We start from the raw sequence: 20,867 nt of genomic DNA, 5'->3' as shown, positions 1-20,867 counted from the left end.
AGAAAGAATGAAAGAGGATAAAATAAAATAAAATAAAGTAAGATAAAATAAAGTTATTAAAATAAAAATAATTATTAAGAAAAAAATATTTTAAGTAAAAAAAAAAAAACCAATCAAACAAACAAATAAAACAGACTGACAGAACCCTAGGGCAAATGGTGAAAGCAAAGCTATACAGACAAAATCTCACACAGAAACATACAAATACACACTCACAAAAAGAGGAAAGGGGAACAAATAATATATCTTGCTCTCAAAGTCCACCTCCTCAATTTGGGATGATTCGTTGTCTCTTCAGGTATTCCACAGATGCAGGGTACATGAAGTTGATTGTGGAGATTTAATCCGCTGCTCCTGAGCCTGCTGGGAGAGATTTCCCTTTCTCTTCTTTGTTCGCACAGCTCCCGGGTTTCAGCTTTGGATTTGGCCTCCCCTCTGCATGTAGGTCGCCGGAGGGCGTCTGTTCTTTGCTCGGACAGGACGGGGTTAAAGGAGCAGCTGATTCGGGGGCTCTGGCTCACTCAGGCCGGGGGGAAGGGAGGGGCACAATGCAGCACGAGCCTGCAGCAGTAGAGCCCAGCGTGACGTTGCACCAGCCTGAGGCGCACCATGCATTCTCCCGGGCACATTGTCCCTGCATCCTGGGACCGTGGCAGTGGCAGTGGCGGGCTGCACAGGCTCCCTGGAAGGGAGGTGTGGATAGTGACGTGTGCTCGCACACAGGCTTCTTGGTGGCAGCAGCAGCGGCCTTAGCATCTCATGCCCGTCTCTGGGGTCCGCGCTTTCAGCCGCAGCTCGCGCCCCCCTCTGGAGCTCCTTTAAGCAGCACTCTTAATCCCCTCTCCTCGCGCACCAGGAAACAAAGAGGGAAGAAAAGGTCTCTTGACTCTTCGGCAGGTCCAGACTTTTCCCTGAACTCCCTCCCGGCTAGCCGTGGTGCACTAACCCCTTCAGGCTGTGTTCACGCCGCCAGCCCCCAGTCCTCTCCCTGGCTCCGACCGAAGCCCGAGCCTCCGCTCGCAGCCCCGCCCGCCCCGGTGGGTGAGCAGACAAGCCTCTCGGGCTGGTGAGTGCTGTTCGGCACCGATCCTCTGTGCAGGAATCTCTCCGCTTTGCCCTCCGCACCCCTGTTGCTGCACTGTCCTCTGTGGCTCCGAAGCTTCCCCCCTCTGCCACCCGCAGTCTCCGCCCGCGAAGGGGCTTGTAGTGTGTGGAAACCTTTCCTCCTTCACGGCTCCCTCCCACTGGTGCAGGTCCCGTCCCTATTCTTTTGTCTCTGTTTATTCTTTTTTCTTTTGCCCTACCCAGGTATGTGGGGAGTTTCTTGCCTTTTGGGAGGTCTGAGGTCTTCTGCCAGCGTTCAGTAGGTGTTCTGTAGGAGTTGTTCCACATGTAGATGTATTTCTGATGTATCTGTGGGGAGGAAGGTGATCTCCACATCTTACTCTTCCGCCATCTTCCCTGTCTCCCATAAATTTTTTATTGGATGGAAGGCTTGTTTTTTTTCCTCTTTTTCTTTGTGCTTCCTCTAGTTTCACTTGCTGGCAGGATGCCACACGCAGAGGCCTTGCACCCTGCTGGCCCTTCAGACCAGAGTTCCTCCAGCGAAATGGCTTCTCTGGACACCTCCGTTCCTCATTTTTGATGAGATACTTAGATTAAGCTAAATTCTGCGGGTTTTTTTTTTTTATATAATTCTAGTCTTTCCAAGTCACTGAAAACCCCTTTTATGGTGACCTTACATTTTTCTCTTCTCTTAAAGTTCTTCAAATACATTATTTATAGATTCATAAACACTATGATTGTAACTCTTTTTCTCATGTTTAAAATTAGGATATTAATAGTACTTACCTCATAGAATTGCTGTAAACATTAGATGAGATAATGAAGGCAAGACACAACATATTGTCTTCAATGTAGTGAATATTGTATAGATAAAAGCCACTGTCCCATTATTACTTATAATACTTTCAAAGCTTCCATTTGTTTTTTGAAGAGCTATACCATACTTGAACCGTATCGAACTTATTTTTTAAATATATTTATATACCTAATTTTATTTAATGTTTATATATATATATATCACAACTACTTGGTACATGAATAAATTCATCAGCCTCATCCTAAACCTACAGAAAGTCTTTCCTTCTATTCAAAGAACTAACAGGCAAAAAAAAAAAAAAAAAAGGCTTTTTAATGAGTCTGAAACCACATTTTTATTTTAGAAGATATTTATCTATAAATAATATGGAATAACTGAATCCATTTTAATAAGCCTTAAATAAATGCTAATCTAAAACTTTCTTCTTGAAGAAGAAAGAGGAAAGAGAAATATACAATCCATACCCAAGGATTTATCAATGGCCTTAAATATAGAAGAATTAAATTAAAACACACAAATTTTATCTTTTGTTAGAAATGTATATTTACTCATTTTATCCCTTTTTGATTAGAGCAGACAATTTATGTATCTTTACCTAAAACTGGTTAATAGGTTTGGCCTTTTTAAAGATATGCAATGCACTCATTTCAGCTTTGGCTTCTTTGGTTTGGAAGCAGTGTGTGAATTTTTTGTGACGGTAAGCCAGTAGTTATTATGCATGGGGGACTCTGGTAGAAATGCAGTATTTTGTACTAATTGCTAATGGAAAGATCTGTAATATCAGCTGCATGATTTTCCTGTTACATGTGCCCAGCTATAACAACCTGAATGTAGTATTGCATTTGCTAGTATTAGACACAAATTTATCCTGACACTTTTATAAGCAAAGCCTCAAAAACGTTTAGTCATGTAAAATATAATCATAGTCTTGAAATATTTGCTTTTGCTCCCATGCATTTTAGGCAGAATCTCATTTTATAACCTTATCTCTATTTCTGAATAGGAGAATGGTGTGGAGAGGTTCCTTGGGGGTCTTGATTATAAGATAGGTGTTAATTTACACTGACCAGTTACTTCACCCTTATCAAAGAACAATTGTTTCCATAATGTGAATATTCCTTGTCTCTATACACTCTTCAGATCTTCCCTATCATAGTGAATTAAACGTGGTTTTAATTTTCATCCCATTTCCAGTGTTTGTTGCCAGACATTTCCGACTTTTTGAGGACAAATAGAAGTAGCTTGTGGTGTAAGTTAAATATTTTGTGTCAGGATAAAATAGCAAACCATTATGTAAAGGGCACATTTCCCCATGTGTTTATCTTATAACTGCATGAACTAGACTTGTACAGAAGCTTTGAAAAAATTCCATGGCTGTCGAATTCATAAGTCTTTCTGACCCATTTAGACAGATGTTAGTGTATTACGTGGAGCATACTATAAAACTTACCTTTCATCTATGGAAATGTGCTTGTACTTTGTTCCCCCAAAAGCAGATATGGAGACAATAAGACATGGGATAATAATAGACCTTTGGACACAGAGACATAAAATGGAATTATGAGTCCTTGAAAGAGCAATTAAGTACATTTTCATTTCAACAACTGAAGATGAGGAACCAAAACAGTTGGGCAGGGGGTAGAATAAATGACAGAAAAATCTGTATCCATCATGCCTCTTGGCATCAATTTAGCTCACCAATTTACTCTGTAGTGTATTACAGTAAATCACATCTAGTTCTGCATTCCAGTCACTGATTTCTGCTTGTCTGAAGTGAAAACTGAGAATACTGAGAAAACATTTCCCTGAAAATTTCTGGAACCATCAGTAAGGAGCCATAGCCACTAGCTATACCATTATCAATGAGCTGACTCAATTCCTCTTAGAAATGGGTAGGTTATGAATTATAGATAAATTAGAGAAAGAGCTAGCAAAGTATTTCTGAAGTGTACACTACCCTAAAAAGCATAGTGAGATGTCATGTTATCAAGTATCTTTCAAGATCTTGAAAGTGAAAAAAGAGCAGTGCTTTGAATGGAACTTTTAAAGTAGTGATGAACTTGGATTCAGTGGGAAAGGAACCTTCACATTCTTCTTAATTTTTAATAAAAATAAGAACTGTTGTTAATACTTTTTAACCTATGAATTGCAACTTGAAGTCTCTAAGCTGAATTCACATCCTAAATCACACATGCAAAACTTGAGAAAGTTTATCAGTTACCTATTGCTACTACTCCAAAATTTAATAGTTGTTGATAATATACAGCAACTATATATATCCTCACTATTCTGTAGGTTGCCAATTTGAACAGGGTCCCCTTGGATAGTTCTTTTGTTATCATGCAGTGGGGTGGGTTCCTAGAAGGCCTTATTCACATGGTAGGACCTCAGCTAGAATGGTTGGATCTGCCTTTCTCTTGCTCATGTTGCCTCTCTTCCTCAAGAAGGCTAGCCTGGGATTTTTCACAAGGCAGCAGGATTCCAGAAGTGTGGAAGCAGAAACTGTGAAACTCCTTGAAGCTAAGGCTCAGTGTCCCTCTGAAGCATTCTGATGGTCAGAGATTTTCATAAAGCCAACCCCAATTCAAAGGGGGATGTGCGGGGGAATAGACTCCACCTCTTAATGGGAGGAGCAGCAAAGAAATGGTAAACACTTTTAACCCTTCCTCCTCCCCAGAAATGAGCATCATCTTTATCTGGCCAGTAACCCAACTGTGTCATTTCTTTTATTAATATTTTGTATAACTTTTCTTTCCCTCCATTCCTCCATTCCAATACCTTTCCTGTGTCACTGTTTCCTCATGCGGGTATCATAGCAATCATCTCCTTGACATCAGTCAGTTTCTGCCTCTCCAATCACAAGACAATTTTCTCTCTCTGGCCATTGTTTTTAGACTATTCTGTTCCTCACATATCTGTGTGATTCTTCATTTTGTATCACATATAATGTTCTCACATTCAGACATTTTCTATTTGGCCAATATTTTTATCTCTATTTCTCTATCTCTTTCTCTCCCTCTCTCTATTCTTCTCTCAATCCTCTCCTTGTAACTCCCTGATCTTCTCCAAAATATTGTTTGCTCTCCTTTCACAAAGATAGTAGTAAGCAAATATTTATTGATTATTTACTATGTGCAAGACACTTTCTTAGGCACTGTGACCAAAGTTGATTAAGTTCCCTCTCTGAGGAGAGAGAAACAATATATAAACACTTAAATGAAAAGATAGCCTATACGTGCATGAGTGTTAAGATAAAAAGACAAAGGGAATACAGTAGTGGTTGGTGGGGACAGTAATTTCAGAGTCATCAGGGCCTTCTCCTCCGAGGAAGTAACACTTGAGCGCTTGACCTAGAACTCCAGGAGTCACATGGGTGAGGATGAAGAAAGAAGTGTTCTCGGCAGAGGAGACAGCAAGTAAAATGACCTCTTCCAAATCCTTGCTCCCTTTAGGATAGAGTATCCCTAAAGTTTGTTATCTGGCCCAGTGGTTCTAAACTCTGGCTATATGATAGGATCATCTGGAATCTCTTAAATATACTGATGCCTGGGCCTCACCACAGACCCATCAAATCAGATTCTCTGGAGGTGGGTAGGGGAAACACCTAGATACCTGTATTTTGTAAATCGCCATGATTTGTATGCAGCCAAGATGGAGAACCATTGACCTACAGTAGTGCTTTTCAAACATTAACATGCATAGGTCACATGGGAATCTTTCTAAAATACAGATTCTGGTTCACTAGATCTAGGATAGAGCCCAAGATTATGTATTTCTAACAAGCTCCCAGGTCATGCCATTGCTGTTGATATAGTAGTTATTCAAAGTGTGGTGCTCAGACCAGAGTGTTAGTGTTCACCTGGGAGTTTGTTAGAAAAGCACATGCTCAGTCAGAGAGTCAGAAACCAGGTGATTCGATCACCTCTTGAATCAGAACTGCTAGGGGTATGGCCCAGCCTCCTGTGATTTAAGAAAGCCCTCAGATTATTCTGAAACCCACTCAAGTGTGAGAATCAGACTGGGTCTTGGTGTTTAGACATAGTCAATTTGGTACCTAATTGTGTTCCAGGTTGTGTTGACATAGTCAATTTGGTACCTAATTGTGTTCCAGGTTGTGTTTTCTACAATTACTTCATGTCAAGAGGTCTGTTGAAGCTTCTCAAGCACTTGCATTGAACTGAGGGTTTGAAGCCACAGCATTCTCTTCCTTTTACTTAGTTTCCATGCAAAGCAAATTCTCTTTCGTTCTGGCTAGAAGAGGAAGTGATCCAGCTCTAGTTTCAGATTCCACCTCCAGCTCCCAAAGCCTCTTTGTTCACTCAGCTTGCAAGGCATCAGGAGCTTACAGCTCCCCTGCAGGTGACACTCAACACTTACAGGTGTCACCTGCAAGGAGCTGATTTATTAAAAACCCTGCTGGGACAGTTTAATCCCTGTGAAGGGATATTGTAACTCACCTCTAACTGCTGTCCCATCACAGAATCACTCTCTGTACTACTTCTCTTTGTTTACAAGCTTCAGTTAATGGTTTTCTCTCCATTAGGCAGCTCAAGGGAGTCCTGTTTAGAGAACTATTGAATTCTTGCCAGTTTGGGGCATGATCCAAAGCTGCTCTAAGTCTCAGTGTTCTTCATGTTATATATTTTCCTCTCTTCTAACATGTGTATAGTTTTTATACCTCTATCTTCAGAATGTAAGCTAGAAATTGTAACTGTATGCATGAACGCATATCATAAATATGGTAGCACATGCTTCTTGGCATGGAGAAGCTACATCTCATTACTCTGATGCAAAGAGTGAAAAAGAAATTTTGAACTAAAAATCCAAATTGAATAAGTATATTTTATAAAGCCTCCAAAAGAATCAATATCTTTTAATTTTAGAAATTTTACTATTTATGAGATTCATGTGATAATGGTGAAGAAACCATTGTTTCTCTCCACCACCCTACTACCATCCATTCCCCTTCCACCACCACTAAATTTGAATAGTCCCTCTTTCTAATCATTTAAAGAATATAGGTAGAACACTAGCACTCTTGGCTACTTCAAGAATAAAGTTTTCCTGGCTTTTGGCAATTATTTAATCCATAAGACAGGATTAGGTTAATCATCAAAGTAGGAATTTGTGGGACTGCATCTAATCATGAATGATAATGTGCTGAATAGTTAAAGAGGAAGAGTTGGCAAATGCATAAGTAAGTAAGTGAACAAGTAAGTAATAAATAAATACATTTCATCATGAGAAAAAAATTGTAAAAAGAAGAGTTCTTTTGACTTTTAAAAATATTCTTCTCAATGGATGTCAAGCTAAAGAGTCATACAGTTTTTGAATATGTAATACCTGAAGCACGTAGAGACCTAATTGCTATAGACACTCCACATTGCAATCTAATAGGGCGATGTATACATTTTTAGATTCCAAAGCATATTTTATTGCCAATTACAGATTTCCTCTAGATTGTTCATGTGGGACTCTCTGGGGCATTTATAATGTTATAATCCATGTTTTACCTCTCCTTTAGTACTTGGGCAATATACTCGTTTACCCTCAAAATCCATTTGCTCCTCCTCTTTAGTTCCTCAGTTTATATCATCATCCATATTTCAGGTTCTGGGCAACAGGCATGTCTGCTCTTTTGTTGCTCTTTTCATCTTTCATCAACCGTCATCCATTCAAAAGCATTAATTATCTGAGATGAGAAACATCATCTTTCACAGAATAATACTTAGGCCATAAAATATTTCATAGCTGAAATATTTGCACATCTGCCTGGGACGCTTAACAGAAGTAAATATTCTTTGCTGTTTCCCTTTCACAGTTTGTGGAGATGAATGCACCGGCCTTCTTCTCGGTGACTTGGCTCGCCTGGAACAGATGGCCACGAGCATCAACCTCACTGGCCCACTGCCCGCTCCTTATAAAATTCTGTATGGTCTTGAAAATATGACTCAGGAACTCAAGGTAAGTTGGAGCAGTAACAGCAAGAGACAGGGAAAAAATGACAGAAGCTTCCAAGGGGGTAATTGCTGTAATTGGTAAATGCTCTTCCCTTTGTCCCAAATCAAGGCAGGCAGCCATTAGGGAAATTCAAAGACTTTCTAAACCAGTGTTTTTCAAACTTGAGAGCTATAATTTACTGATTGCTCTTATGGAAAAAGAGGCTCATGTACCCCCAGTGTTTGGCCTAAATCAATTTTATTATGTTCCTTAAATATGTACAAACATAAAATCAGATATGAACTCCTTATACTAATAGCTCTATAAAATCAAAACAAATTAATCTTTACAAAAGCCTAAAAAACCAATAAAATTCAAATTAAAAACATTAATATAAAATAACAGGGGGCTTCCCTGGTGGCGCAGTGGTTGAGAGTCCGCCTGCCGATGCAGGGGACGCGGGTTCGTGTCCCGGTCTGGGAAGATCCCACATGCCACGGAGCGGCTGGGCCCGTGAGCCATGGTCGCTGAGCCTGTGCGTCCAGAGCCTGTGCTCCACAACGGGAGAGGCCACAACAGTGAGAGGCCCGTGTACTGCAAAAAAAAAAAAAAACAACCAGATGATTTTTGCTGAAAGCAAATTGCTACTTGCAACAAGAATATCATACTGACTACTTCCACGTGGGTTCTTTCATCAGCATGTGACATGTGGTAACTTGGTTCTCCTACCTTTCCACAATTTGAACGAGAGAACTCTTTGTGAGGGGTCCTGAAATGACATTTGGCATCACTTGACAAGTGATTTATGTGCTCAATCTGCCATATGATCAAACAGGCATGCAAATGTAGGTGCTAAGATCAAGTGGCTCTGTGCACCTCTCAGGTGCCCAGGCTGGGTTCCAGAAATGCTTACATTAACATTTAAGTTTACTGTCAAAATGAAAACACAAGGTGAAAATTTTGTACTAGAGAATGAGGAGACTTTTGAAAGTACTTCAACAAGAACTAATTTTGTTGTAAGAGAAACACTATTCTAAGACATCGTTAAAGCTTTCAGTAGTTAATGGGATAAAGAGGAAATGTTAAGGAAATTGGAGTTGTTTCACCTGAATAAAAAAAAAAAGATGAAAAGTGACGCCTTATACACTATCAGTCAATTACTGGATATTTATTAAGAAACTCTGGAATGCCCCAATATTGCACTTGGTTCCCCAGGGGTTTCAGGACCCCTATAATGCAGTCACTACCTTTAGGAAGCTTAGAGTCTATGTGGTTTAAAAATAGTTAAACAATAATTAAACAATTAGCAAAAATACATAATTACCACATGCTTTATAGATATTTGACATACAATAGAGTTCAAAGATTGGAGAAATAGATAAGACCCAGAGTAACCAGAGAATACATCATTAATGAAAGTGTAATTTGTGTTAGAACTTGAAGGATAGAAACAATTTCAATAGGCAGAGAATTATTGGTGAAGACTGGAGGAAGAAACCTAAGATTTATCCACTAGGCACTGGCAGACATTCTTCTAGGGAATATATTGTTTAATTTAGACCACAGCCTTCAAAGTCAGTATTAGTATCCTTATTTACCAGAAGAAGAAACCAATCATAACGATAGCAAGAATAACATTTATTGATGAGTATCTCTGTGCTAGACAATTGACTAAAGTCTTATGTGAATTATCATACATAGATTTTACAGAAACTCCAAGAAGTAGGAAAGGAGTACTGTATCAGCTATGTTTGTCTCAGATAGCCGGGTAGGGACACTGAGGCCCAGAGACAAGGTCACATGGCTACTAGGTACAGAGCTGGGACTTGGAAGGAGGTAGTTTAACTTTAGGGCCTGTGAGAATGAAACTACCTTCACACAGCTCAAAGAGAGAAGGGCTCAGTCCACCAGTAGCAAGGTCTCCTTGACCCCCAGCCCATCCATACATACTCTTGCCACTGAATCTAGGAGAGCCACATGCACAGAGGCAGAGGTGTGGATAAGCGAGGTCTGTCCAGCAGACATTAGAAGTCAGGCCTGCTAGTGAAAGATAAGGCTGGAGACTTCAGTGGGGCTGGGTGATATGAAGGACAATTGTGAAAGCCAGGCAGAGGAATCTGAGTTTACTTTGTAGGCCCAGCATTCAGGAGTGCAGAGTTCTAATAAAGAAAATGCTGACCAGTTATCATGTATGGAAGGAATACAAAGAAAGAAAATTAAACTAGAGAAGCAAATACTTAAGTAGGACGTAAAATAATTTTAAAGTAATAACTTAAGCAATGGATGAAGTACTGAAGGGCCCTCTGAAAGAGGTTCCAATCTGTGGACATCAACCAAGCCTGAGGTTCAGTCACCTATTTCCTTATGGCTGGGTATCGGTCAGAATGACCTTGATTTTCCTTAAATTCCAGTCTTTCTTGATTCTGTTTGTGTTCTTCTTCCATAATTTGTTTAATATCTGGATATTTGGAACCCCATTTTGATATTCTAAATCCTTAAGCCAGTTATGTGCCCTCTTTGTTCAGTTCCTTTAACTGTGTCAGTGCTCCCTGGGTTCCAGCCAGAGATGACCAGAAACACACATGTAATAGAACAAAGTTGGGTTTACTAACTTGTGGCAACAAGGGGCACTGCACAGTGTGGGGAATTGGGGCTGTCTCAATAACAGGGCATTAGGAATCACTTAGAGTATTGGGGGTTTGTGCTAGGGAATTTGGGGGCAGATTCAAGGAAGCAGGGGTTTGTGGTGGACTGGGTACTGTTAGGAAGTGGGAATAATTCCATAATTAAGTATTCTAATGAATCTTATCTAGAAGGAGGGAAGAAAAGGGAGGCTAAAGCTACAGTTAGTAAGGAGGCAGTGGTCACTCACATTAGCCAGAAAATAGGATTTGAGGTACTTTTGTGGTCTGCACAGAGACCATGATTTTGTCTGCATTTAGATAAGATTATGGAGTGGTCTCATCTTTTGTTTCTTTCATCACTCTCACAGAGTGATGCTGTCTACTGTTAGCGTTTGGTGAGATTGCTTACATTCAGTAGGAGAGAAAAATGGCCCATGTGTGAGTGCCAGGCCAGCTCCTACAACATTGATGCCATGCAGATGGTTAGTGTCTGGCCAGGTCCTTCTGTCAGGGCTCCTGTCCTCAAAGACAGAGGTAATAAACCTGTAAACTGTATCTCTGTTGATTAGAATGGGAGCCTTAAAGATTCAGACAAGGTTCATCTTGACTCTACCCCTTACTGGCTGTGCAATCTTGCATACATTTTTAAGTCTCTTTAAGCCACAGTTTTCTATACACAAAATGAAATAGCATTTATCTCATAGAACTGTTGTAAGAGCTAAATGAAAAACAAAACAAAACACAAAGACCTGGAACATAGTAATATCTCAATAAATTGCAGCAGTTTGTATTATTTGCCAAATTATTCTGCACGCTGCTTTGTAAGTGCCCAACTGAAATAGTTTCTTTCTCTCTTCTCTGAAGGTGAGGAGGCTAAATTCTTTGTATATAAAGAAAAAATGTGTTCCGTTAAATGTTCAACCCATGATTGCTGCAAGACCATGTACTAAAAAACATATGGAATGAAATCTTTTTCAGCATTTGCTCTCACCTCAGCGGGCCCCAGAGAGGCTCATTCAGTTGGCAGAAGGCAATCTGAACACGCTGGTGACAGAAATGAATGAACTTCTGACCAGGGTAAGTTGGCAAAATCATGCTTCTTCTTAAAGCAGATAGATTATGTATAATTAAGGAAAATTACTTCAAATTTCTGAAATGCAAATCTTGTTCTTCGTAAATCCCAATTTGGTGCATGAAATAGATGTATTTTTGACTTGCTACTTCTGCCACAGATAAAATCTGAGAACCCAGTAGCACAAGAAAAGATTGGGATACATACTTGGGAAGTGTCAAGGACAATGGCTAAAAATATCAGGATGACAGTATGTCTTGAGTCCTCTATCCTGTAGCTTCCATGGTAAAGCTTTTATCGATTCTGGATTCCCAAAGCCCTGGCTCTGACTATGTAAGGAAAAAGAAAAACAAATGAAAATACTTGTAGTCTCTTTGATCTCATCATAAGATTTTTGTGTTTATATAGAAATACAGCCTAAATCATTATCCCCCCACAAAAGAGGAAATCTTCTTTATCATGAAAATCCAAAGCATTCAAGGCACTTTTTAGAGTCAGAATGTAAAGTCCATGTTGCGTTTATCAGACTTTTTAAGATATTGGGAGTTTTAAATTTTCAAAACTCCAAGACGGTTAAGGTTCTTTTCCCTGATACAGAATGAAGAAAACAGCATAAAGTCTGCCATCTTGTGGCCAGAAAAATGCATGAACTGGAAAACTGGCCTGGAATTTAGGGATCCAGTTTGATTATCAAAGAACTTTAAATGACAAAAAATATTGGAGCTAGAAGGTTCTTACAGATTGTCTAGTCCATTTTTTTAAGAAGAAATCCCTCAGGCCATGATAGTGAAATGAATTAGCAATGGCCGTGTACTTCACCAAATTCAAGGACCCAGATTCCAGATTCCCACTGACCCAGTACCATTTCTACCTAAACTGCCGCTGGCTTAGGAGAATTTCCACAGGGAAATCAAATGGGATTCTGAGTGTGTAATGCTAAACAATGGCCCTGATGTTACAAATAGTGTACTAAACACTTTTTCAGAATCTCCTACCAGCAATGTGGAATGTACAAATATAGAACAGAGTTTCTTGCCAAATGTAGTTAGATATTAATCAGATTAATGAGTACAAATTATTTCATATCAATTCAATAATTAACAATTTTGTATTGGTTATGTGAATACACTAAATAAGAATTTTTAAACGGATCATGCCAAAGTAATCTCAATTCAACAGCACATATGAATGTTCACCACATACAAAGCCCAAGCACTAAGTGTTGGCAGATGAAAGATAAAAATGAGGCTCAGTCTGTCTTCAAGGAGGTTGCAATCTCAAGTGTGTGTGTGTGGGGGGATATATAAGTATTTAGGTATGTGGAGGGTAATGTGGGACAAGTGCTAGTAAATATGTAACACAGCATGAAATAAAATAAAGGAATGTACCTGAGAAATACACACAAATGAATTTATTTAATATTAATTTAATGTTAAGGGTAACTAGGGAAAATTCCATGGAACAGAGGCCTTTCATTCATTCATTCATTCATTTAATTAATCCTTACTAAGGGTCCAATATGTTCTAGACACTATAACAGAATGACAGACACTGGGAAAACAGGTATAAGCAAAACTGACACTGTTGTTGCTCTCACTGAGCTGATTACAGCCAAATGATCTGAGCCTTTATTATTATTATTATTATTACCTTATTACTTCTTAACCAACATCCTTTCATCTTTCCAGCAGACTCTCACATACTAAATTTTTTTAAATGGACTTTGTATTTTTGAGAAGTTTAAAACAAAATTGATTGGAAAATACCGAAATTTCCCATATGCCCCCTGCCCCAAGACAAGCACAGCCTCCCGCATTATCAACATCCTCCACCAGAGTGATACGTTTGTTCCAATAGATGAATCTACGCTGACGAATCATCATCGCTCAAAGCCTATAGTTTACTTTAGGGTTCACTCTTGGTATTGTATATTCTATAGATTTTGACAAATGTTTAATGACATGTCTCTACCTTTATAGTATCATTTAGAGTGGTTTCACTGCCCTAAAAGTCCTCCATGGTCTGCCTATTCACCTCTCCCTGTTCCTGAACCCCTGGCAACCACTGATCTTTTTACTGTCTCTATATATCATATATCATATAGTTGGAGTCATACAGTATGTAACCTTTTCAGATTGGCTTTTTTCACTTAGTAGTATACATTTATGTTTCCTCAATGTCTTTTGATGGCTTGATAGCTCATTTCTTTTTAGTGCTGAGTAGTATTCCATTTTCTGGATGTACCAAGTTTATTTATCCATTCACCTACTGAAGGACACCTTGGTTGCTTTTAAGCTTTGGCGATATGAATAAAGCTGCTATAAACATCCAAGTATATAAGTTTTCAATTCATTTGTGTGAAAACTAAAGAGTGCAATTGCTGGATCATATGGGAAGAGTGTGTTTAGTTTTGTAAGAAATCTCCAAAGTGGCTATACCATTTTGCATTCCCAACAGCAATGAGTAAGAGTTCCTATTGTTCCAAATCCTCACCAGCATTTGGTGTTGTCAGTGTTCTGAATTTTGGCCATTCTAGTAGGTATGTAGTAGTATCTCATTCTAGTTTTAATTTACAATTCCCTAGTGACATACTATGTTGAGCATTTTTATATGCTTATTTGCCATCTGTATATCTTCTTCGGTGAGATGTCTGTTCAGGTCTTGCTATGGAATGAATGTGTGTGTCCTCTCCAAAATTCCTATGTTGAAATCCTAACCCCCCAGGTGATGATATTAAGAGGTGAGGCCTTTGGGAGGTGATTAGGTCATAAAGGCAGAGACTTCATGAATGGAATTAGTGCCCTTATAATAGGGACCCCAGAGAGATCCTTTGTCCCTTTTTGCCATGTAAGCATAAAGTGAAAAGACACTACCTCTGAACCAGGAAGCAGGCCCTCAACAGACACCTGGGATGCCTGGGATGTGAGTTTGTACTTCCCAATCTCCAGAACTGTGAGAAATAAATTCCTGTCATTTATCAGCCACCTAGTGTGTGGTATTTTGCTATAGCAGCCTGAATGAACTAAGACTTTTCTCATTTTTTAATTGAGTTGTTTTTAAAATTATTATCAAGTGTTCTTTGTAACAGTTTTTATTAGCTATGTCTTGCAAATATTTTCCCCCAATCTGTGACTTGCCTTCTCATTCTCTTGACAGTGTCTGTCACAATGCAGAGTTTTTAACTTTAATGAAGCCCAGTTATCAATTATTCCTTTCATCAATTTCTTTGGTGTCATAACTAAAAAGTCATCAACATACCCAAAGTCATCTGGATTTTATACTATGTTATCTTGGAGTTTTATAATTTGCATTTTATATTTAGGTCTATTATCCAATTAGAGTTCATTCCAATACTATTATTTAATAAACTTTTTTATTTTAAAATAGTTTTAGATTTACAGAAAAGTTGTTGCAAAGATAGTACAGAGATTTCCCATCTACTCCATACCCACTTTCCCCTACTGTTAATATCTTGGTGTGATAGATCTATCACAACAAATGCACTAATATTGATTATTATTATTAACTAAAGACTCTGCTTTTTCTTCAGCTTTGCTTAATGTCCTTTTATTGTTTCAGGATCCTATCCAGGATATTACATTAAGTCATCATGTCTTCTTAGGCTATGGCTTCTAGAATGTGACAGTTTCTTAGACTTTCCTTGTTTTTGATGATTTTGACAGTTTTGACAAGTTCATGTATTTTGTAGGATGTCCCTCAGTTGGGGTTTGCCCCATGTTTTTCTCATGATTAGAATAGACGTATAGGTTTCTGTGGGGAAGACCACAGAGATAATGTATCATTTTATCACATCATATTAAGAACCCATGCAATCAATATGTCTTATTACTGTTGACGTTGATCTTGATCACCTGACTGAGGTAGCATTTGCCAGATTTCTCCACTGGACAATTACTCTTTTCCCCCCTTTTCACACATCAATACCATTTTTATCTGCCCATTCTTCAGATTTTGTAACATAAAAAGCCTAGAAATAAGACTTCTAAAAGTAAGTATCTCCTTGATAAAGTGAGGATGGGGAGGAAATGGAAATCCTCACTTATTTATTAACCTTGTCCCCACCAGAAACAGGATTGTCATGGAGACCTTCACTATTCAAGTCAAAATGATCAATTCTTTCTTTGCCTGTGGTCAATCAGCGTGATAATCAAAAGGTGTATTGATACATATGTAATCATAACTAGAGGACTAGATGACATAAATATCCACTAATATTGGCTGAGACCCCCAGTACCTTTATCTCACAGCCATGAATGATTCAGCAGTTGGGCCCAGAGTATAAGTGCAGGGGCCATGACTTCCTATTATCCATGGCTACGTTAGAGGAGATAGTGCCTAAACTAGGAGTGCACATTAGAGTTATGTGGTGCCCAGTCTCACCCCCAAAGGTTGTGATGTATTTGGTCTGAGGCACAGTATGAGCACTGGGACTTTCAAGAGCTTCCAAATGATTCTGATGTCAGCCAAGATGGAAAACTATGGTGAGCCTAGAGGTACCCAGTGCTTCCAGCTCCCTTTCCTCTGGCAAGTGCTTTCACTGCTATAGCCAATCTTTTTGAGAATCCTTTTCTCTACTTTGTTAGCTGGTGAGTCACTTTATGACTAGTACATTCTTTATGTTTGTTAAAACATCTGGCAAGTCTGATCCTGCATAGCTGGTGTGAGCTGCCTTCTGTCCTGCAAGTGCTTGTATATTTTGTGCTTATCTTTTTCATGAAGCAATTTAGTTCTCTAATAGCCCTTGGTAAAGAGAATAATATTCCTCCCCCAGATTAACATTTTAAACATTTATTTTATATAATTTAATGTCAAATATTACATAAGCAAAATGTTGCATAATCATGTATCTTTTTCAATGTATTTTAATTTATTGTCATTCCATTTCCCCCTTGGAATATGTTTTTTGAATATGGCAATCATATGTCACATGTTCATACTGTCAGACACTATGATTAGGGTGGAATATTGAGATGTTTTTGATGACAACTCCATATACCTCTGTAGCTACTGTCCTTACCTCCCTCTTCCATTTCACAGCCAAATTTTTTCAAAGACTTGGTCTGCTTTCACTTCTCACTCCACTGTAGTCTAGATTTCCACTCCCAGCCTGCTACTAAAACTATTTCAACAAGGTAATCAGTGACAAGCTGGTCACTAAATCCAGTGGAAACTTTATTTATTTATTTATTTATTTTTGCAGTATACGGGCCTCCCACTGTCGTGGCCTCTCCCGCTGCGGAGCACAGGCTCCGGACGTGCAGGCCCAGCGGCCATGGCTCACGGGTCCAGCCGCTGTGCGGCATGTGGGATCCTCCCGGACCGGGGCACGAACCCGTGTCCCCTGCATCGGCAGGGTGACTCTCAACCACTGCGCCACCAGGGAGGCCCGGAAACTTTATTTTACTTGAACTTCCTACAGCAGTTGCCACTTTTGATCCTATCTTCCTTCTTAACATACTCTCCTCTCTGCTTTTATCTTAATTCTCAGACCTTTCATTTTCAAGCTCTTCCTTTGCCCATCCCTCAAAAGCCGATTTTCTTGGGGTCCAGTCCTCAGTCCACACCTCTTCTCACTTTGTAAAAACTCTCTCTTTTGGCTTCGATCGCCACATATATGTTTATGATTAATAAGTCCATATTCTCAAGACAGCCTTCATTCTCCTGTTTCAGTCCTATGTACCTAACTATCAACTGGACATCTCAAATTAAACTCACCGTCTTCCTCTTAAAACCCATACTTTCTTCTGTTTAGAACACCTCAATGATTTATCCTCCAATAGTTACCAGTCTCCCAAAATAGAACTGAATAGTTGCTCTTCATTCTACCCCAACCCAATTCAGAGGTCTTCTATTACCTCTCTTCCTAAGCTTTATCTAACTCCAAACAATTATTATTCCTATGGCAGAGTGAACTTGCTAAATCACAGATCTGATCACATCACTCTCCTCCTTCAAATTCTCCATTTTGTTCATTGACATGTGATGCTCTTTCCTCATGGTCTTAATTCCTCAGCCTCATCTCTTCCCCAACTCATGCTCTGGTTATCTGGATTCTGATGCATTGAACATATAAGCCAGAAACCTAGAAATCTTCTTTGATGCCACTTTCTTCCTTCTCATCCTCCCACTTATTTAACCCATTACCAAATACAGTGGGTTCCACTTCTGTGTATAGATCTCATCTTCACTACCCACTCTCATCCAGCCCTTAGTCTGGGATTACCACATTAGCTTTCTAGCTAGTCCAGCGTTTATTCTTATTTTCCTTCAATTGTTCTCCAAACTATAACCATAATGCACTTCTGCTACCCCAGATTTGTACATGTCACCCTAGTGCTTAAACTCATCCCCCTGGCTTCTCATTGCTCTTCACATAAAGGCCAAAGTCTCACTTTGGCCACATCTCACACCACTTTGACCCTGGCCATCTGTACTCCATCTGTACTCTGGAGTACAGATCCTTCAGTTACTTTGTCTCACAGAGCCTTTCCGGACATGTTTTCTTTAGCCTTGAAGTAAATCACTTCCTCCTACATCTTGTTAACTTCCGTTAATTCCAATTCACTTTCTAAAGCTCAGCTCCTCGAAGTCTACCACAAGTCTTCTGTGATATTCCAGGTGTGATGTGATTTCTCTTATAACTGTGTTATACCACTGTGCTTTTTCTTCAGTTTGTGGTTATAATTTATTTTCATGATCATTAAACAAATACCTCTCTATCCCACCAGACTATAAACTCCAAAAGAGCAGGAAGTGTGGGTTTTTTTCCCCCTTACCACAGTATCACCAATATCATGTATATAGTAGGTGTTCAGTCAATATTTGTTTAATTAATTAATTAACTAATTGTGAATAATTTTAAAAATAGCATAAAAATAAATGAAAGGTATAGAAACCCACAATAAGCATTAATTTTGAATTTCTCTAAAACGCACTAAAATCAGGCATATAATTATATTGAGTTGAATATTTTGTTTTCTTTGATAAACATCTCTTAACTGTTTATATTTCATAAGGGGTAAATGCAATGTAATAGACTGAACTATATAAAATATCAAAATTTTGCTTTATCTACCTTGTCTCTTACTGTATATTAAAAATCAAATTTAAATGAAGATGAGGCATCTCCAAAATGATGAAACTAGTTTTTAAATGATTTAAGTGCCTACTGTATATATATAAACACACACACATATATATATATATTTACAAGTTTAACTTATTTATAGTTTTAAAAGGTTTAAGTTGCCAGCAATGTTTTTCATTTCTGCTGTTATATTTTAAAAGAGAGAGAATTTGTAGAGACGTGGATAGACCTAGAGACCGTCATACAGAGTGAAGTAAGTCAGAAAGAGAAAAACAAATATCATATATTAACTCATATATGTGGAATCTAGAAAAATGGTAGAGATGAACTGTTTTGCAAGGCAGAAATAGACACACAGATGTAGAGAACAAACGTATGGACACCAAGGGGGGAAAGTGGAGGTGGTGGTGGTGGTGGGATGAATTGGGAGATTGGGATTGACATGTATACACTAATATGTATAGAATAGATAATAAGAAGTTGCTGTATAAAAAATAAGTAAATAAAATATTTTTTTTTAAAAAAGAGAGAGAGATAATGTATAACAAATCACATTTGTTTATTTGGAACTTTCAAAACTGATGCCTGAAATATTTAAGGAGAAATTTCACATAGAACTGACTTATTATCATTCCCCAGGTTCAGTTGATTGTCTCTCTCTTTGTGCACTGTCTGTCCTAGTAGCTTGTCATAGTACTTCACTGACCCTTGGATATACAGAACCGGTAGTGTTTGAAGATGACCCTAAAGAATATCATGTAAATGATTAGATCTCAAATTTAAATTCAGCAGAAAACCTCTGCAAATGCAAAGGTGGATGGCATCTAAGCAATGTTGTCTACTCAGTAGTTAGATTTGCTCCATTCGATTCTAGTTTTAACATAAAGAAGGCGGAAAATGAAAGACACTAGTAATATCCAACCAAGAAAATTATGTGCAGATTTCAAGAGGCACAGTGAGAACTGCTTGAGCTAAAGTAAGAAAGTAACAACTACATTGTTCAGAAGTAAATGAATGTGTGCCTAATGGTAATGGGTGCTGCCTAGATATAAATACTCAAAAAAAAAAACCCACAAAGAAAATAAAAGAAAAATAAAAGGAAAAAATACCTAGTTGAGTGAACTTGAATGTAAAAAAAGATAATCAAAGGTAAGAGAGATACATGCAAAGCAGTGTGTGAGCTATCATTTACAAAGGAACACTGGAAATATGTAGAACAGAAGTAAGAGAAAGTAAAAGTAAGAAAATCTAAGATAGAGAATGAAAGGAAGATTGTACAACATATTAGGATAAATGAGAAGACATTTGTCAAATACTCAAAGGACAAGATAATAGTGGGTTAGAAGGAAGCTGACTAAGGGATGGGGATGGCAATTTAATAAAATACAAGAAGAGCCAAACTGAATCAGGCAGACAGCTCCTATCATGTACTGTTTAGCCTTCATCTGTAACATTATCAGTAGCCTATCCTGGATGAAACTGATTTTTGTAAATTTCACTTTTTACAATCTATCACCACTCCCCATAGGTGATAGTGTATTTGTAATTGCCTTCCTTTATGGAGTCTCTCCTGGGTGGTTTTGCCAAGGTGACTCTTCAACTTCATTACTGTGTAATGATACAGGATTTTTTTTTTTTTTTTTTTTTTTTTTACTGCACTGCACGGCATGTGGGATCCTAATTCCCCGACCAGGGATCAAACCTGCACCCCCTGCATTGGAAGGCAGAGTCTTAACCACTGGACCACCAGGAACATGATTTTTTTTAATGTATCTCTATGATATTCTGATATGGATTTTTAAATATGTTTACTAAAACCTAAAGCTTATGCACTTAAAATACATAAAAGCTGGAGCTGTGTCCCTCCTCCCACCCAGAATGCTTAACTTTTTCAAGTATCTTCCCAGTCCTCCTGAATGTTAGCCAAACATAAGTTAATGTTTAATACAGACAGCATACAAGGCTGTGAGACAGAAAATGTGTGTCTTGTCCCCTATTTCCTATATGTGTGAGTTCAGATAAGTCACTTAACCTCTTCATACCTTCATCCTCACCAGTGTGAAAATAGGGATCATGCCCTCTATGTATCTCTAAAGGCAGGTAAACGAAACACAAGAGTATTGTCAGCCCTCTGAACACACATATCAATCTGCGGTACAGCAGAGCCTGACTGTGTAACCTACCTCTTAGAGGGCTAATATCATAAGTCAATGCCTTTTAGTCCAGGAATCTCACGGAGTG

The 20,867-nt window shown here is 38.6% G+C and overlaps 1 protein-coding gene across 1 annotated transcript in view; it reads left to right on the top strand.

Moving 5' to 3' along the window:
- LAMA2 (laminin subunit alpha 2) overlaps nt 1-20,867 on the top strand; it is a 614,367-nt gene that overhangs the window by 469,088 nt on the left and 124,412 nt on the right. The window contains exons 33-34 of the mRNA XM_060114490.1: nt 7,704-7,846; nt 11,425-11,523. Of these exons, the coding sequence (XP_059970473.1) occupies nt 7,704-7,846; nt 11,425-11,523 (242 nt within the window). The remainder of the gene's footprint in view (nt 1-7,703; nt 7,847-11,424; nt 11,524-20,867) is intronic.

The sequence above is a fragment of the Mesoplodon densirostris genome, chromosome 12 (genome assembly GCF_025265405.1).
Source record: "Mesoplodon densirostris isolate mMesDen1 chromosome 12, mMesDen1 primary haplotype, whole genome shotgun sequence".
Lineage (NCBI taxonomy): Eukaryota > Metazoa > Chordata > Mammalia > Artiodactyla > Ziphiidae > Mesoplodon > Mesoplodon densirostris.
This window is presented reverse-complemented; position numbering and strand designations above follow the sequence as displayed.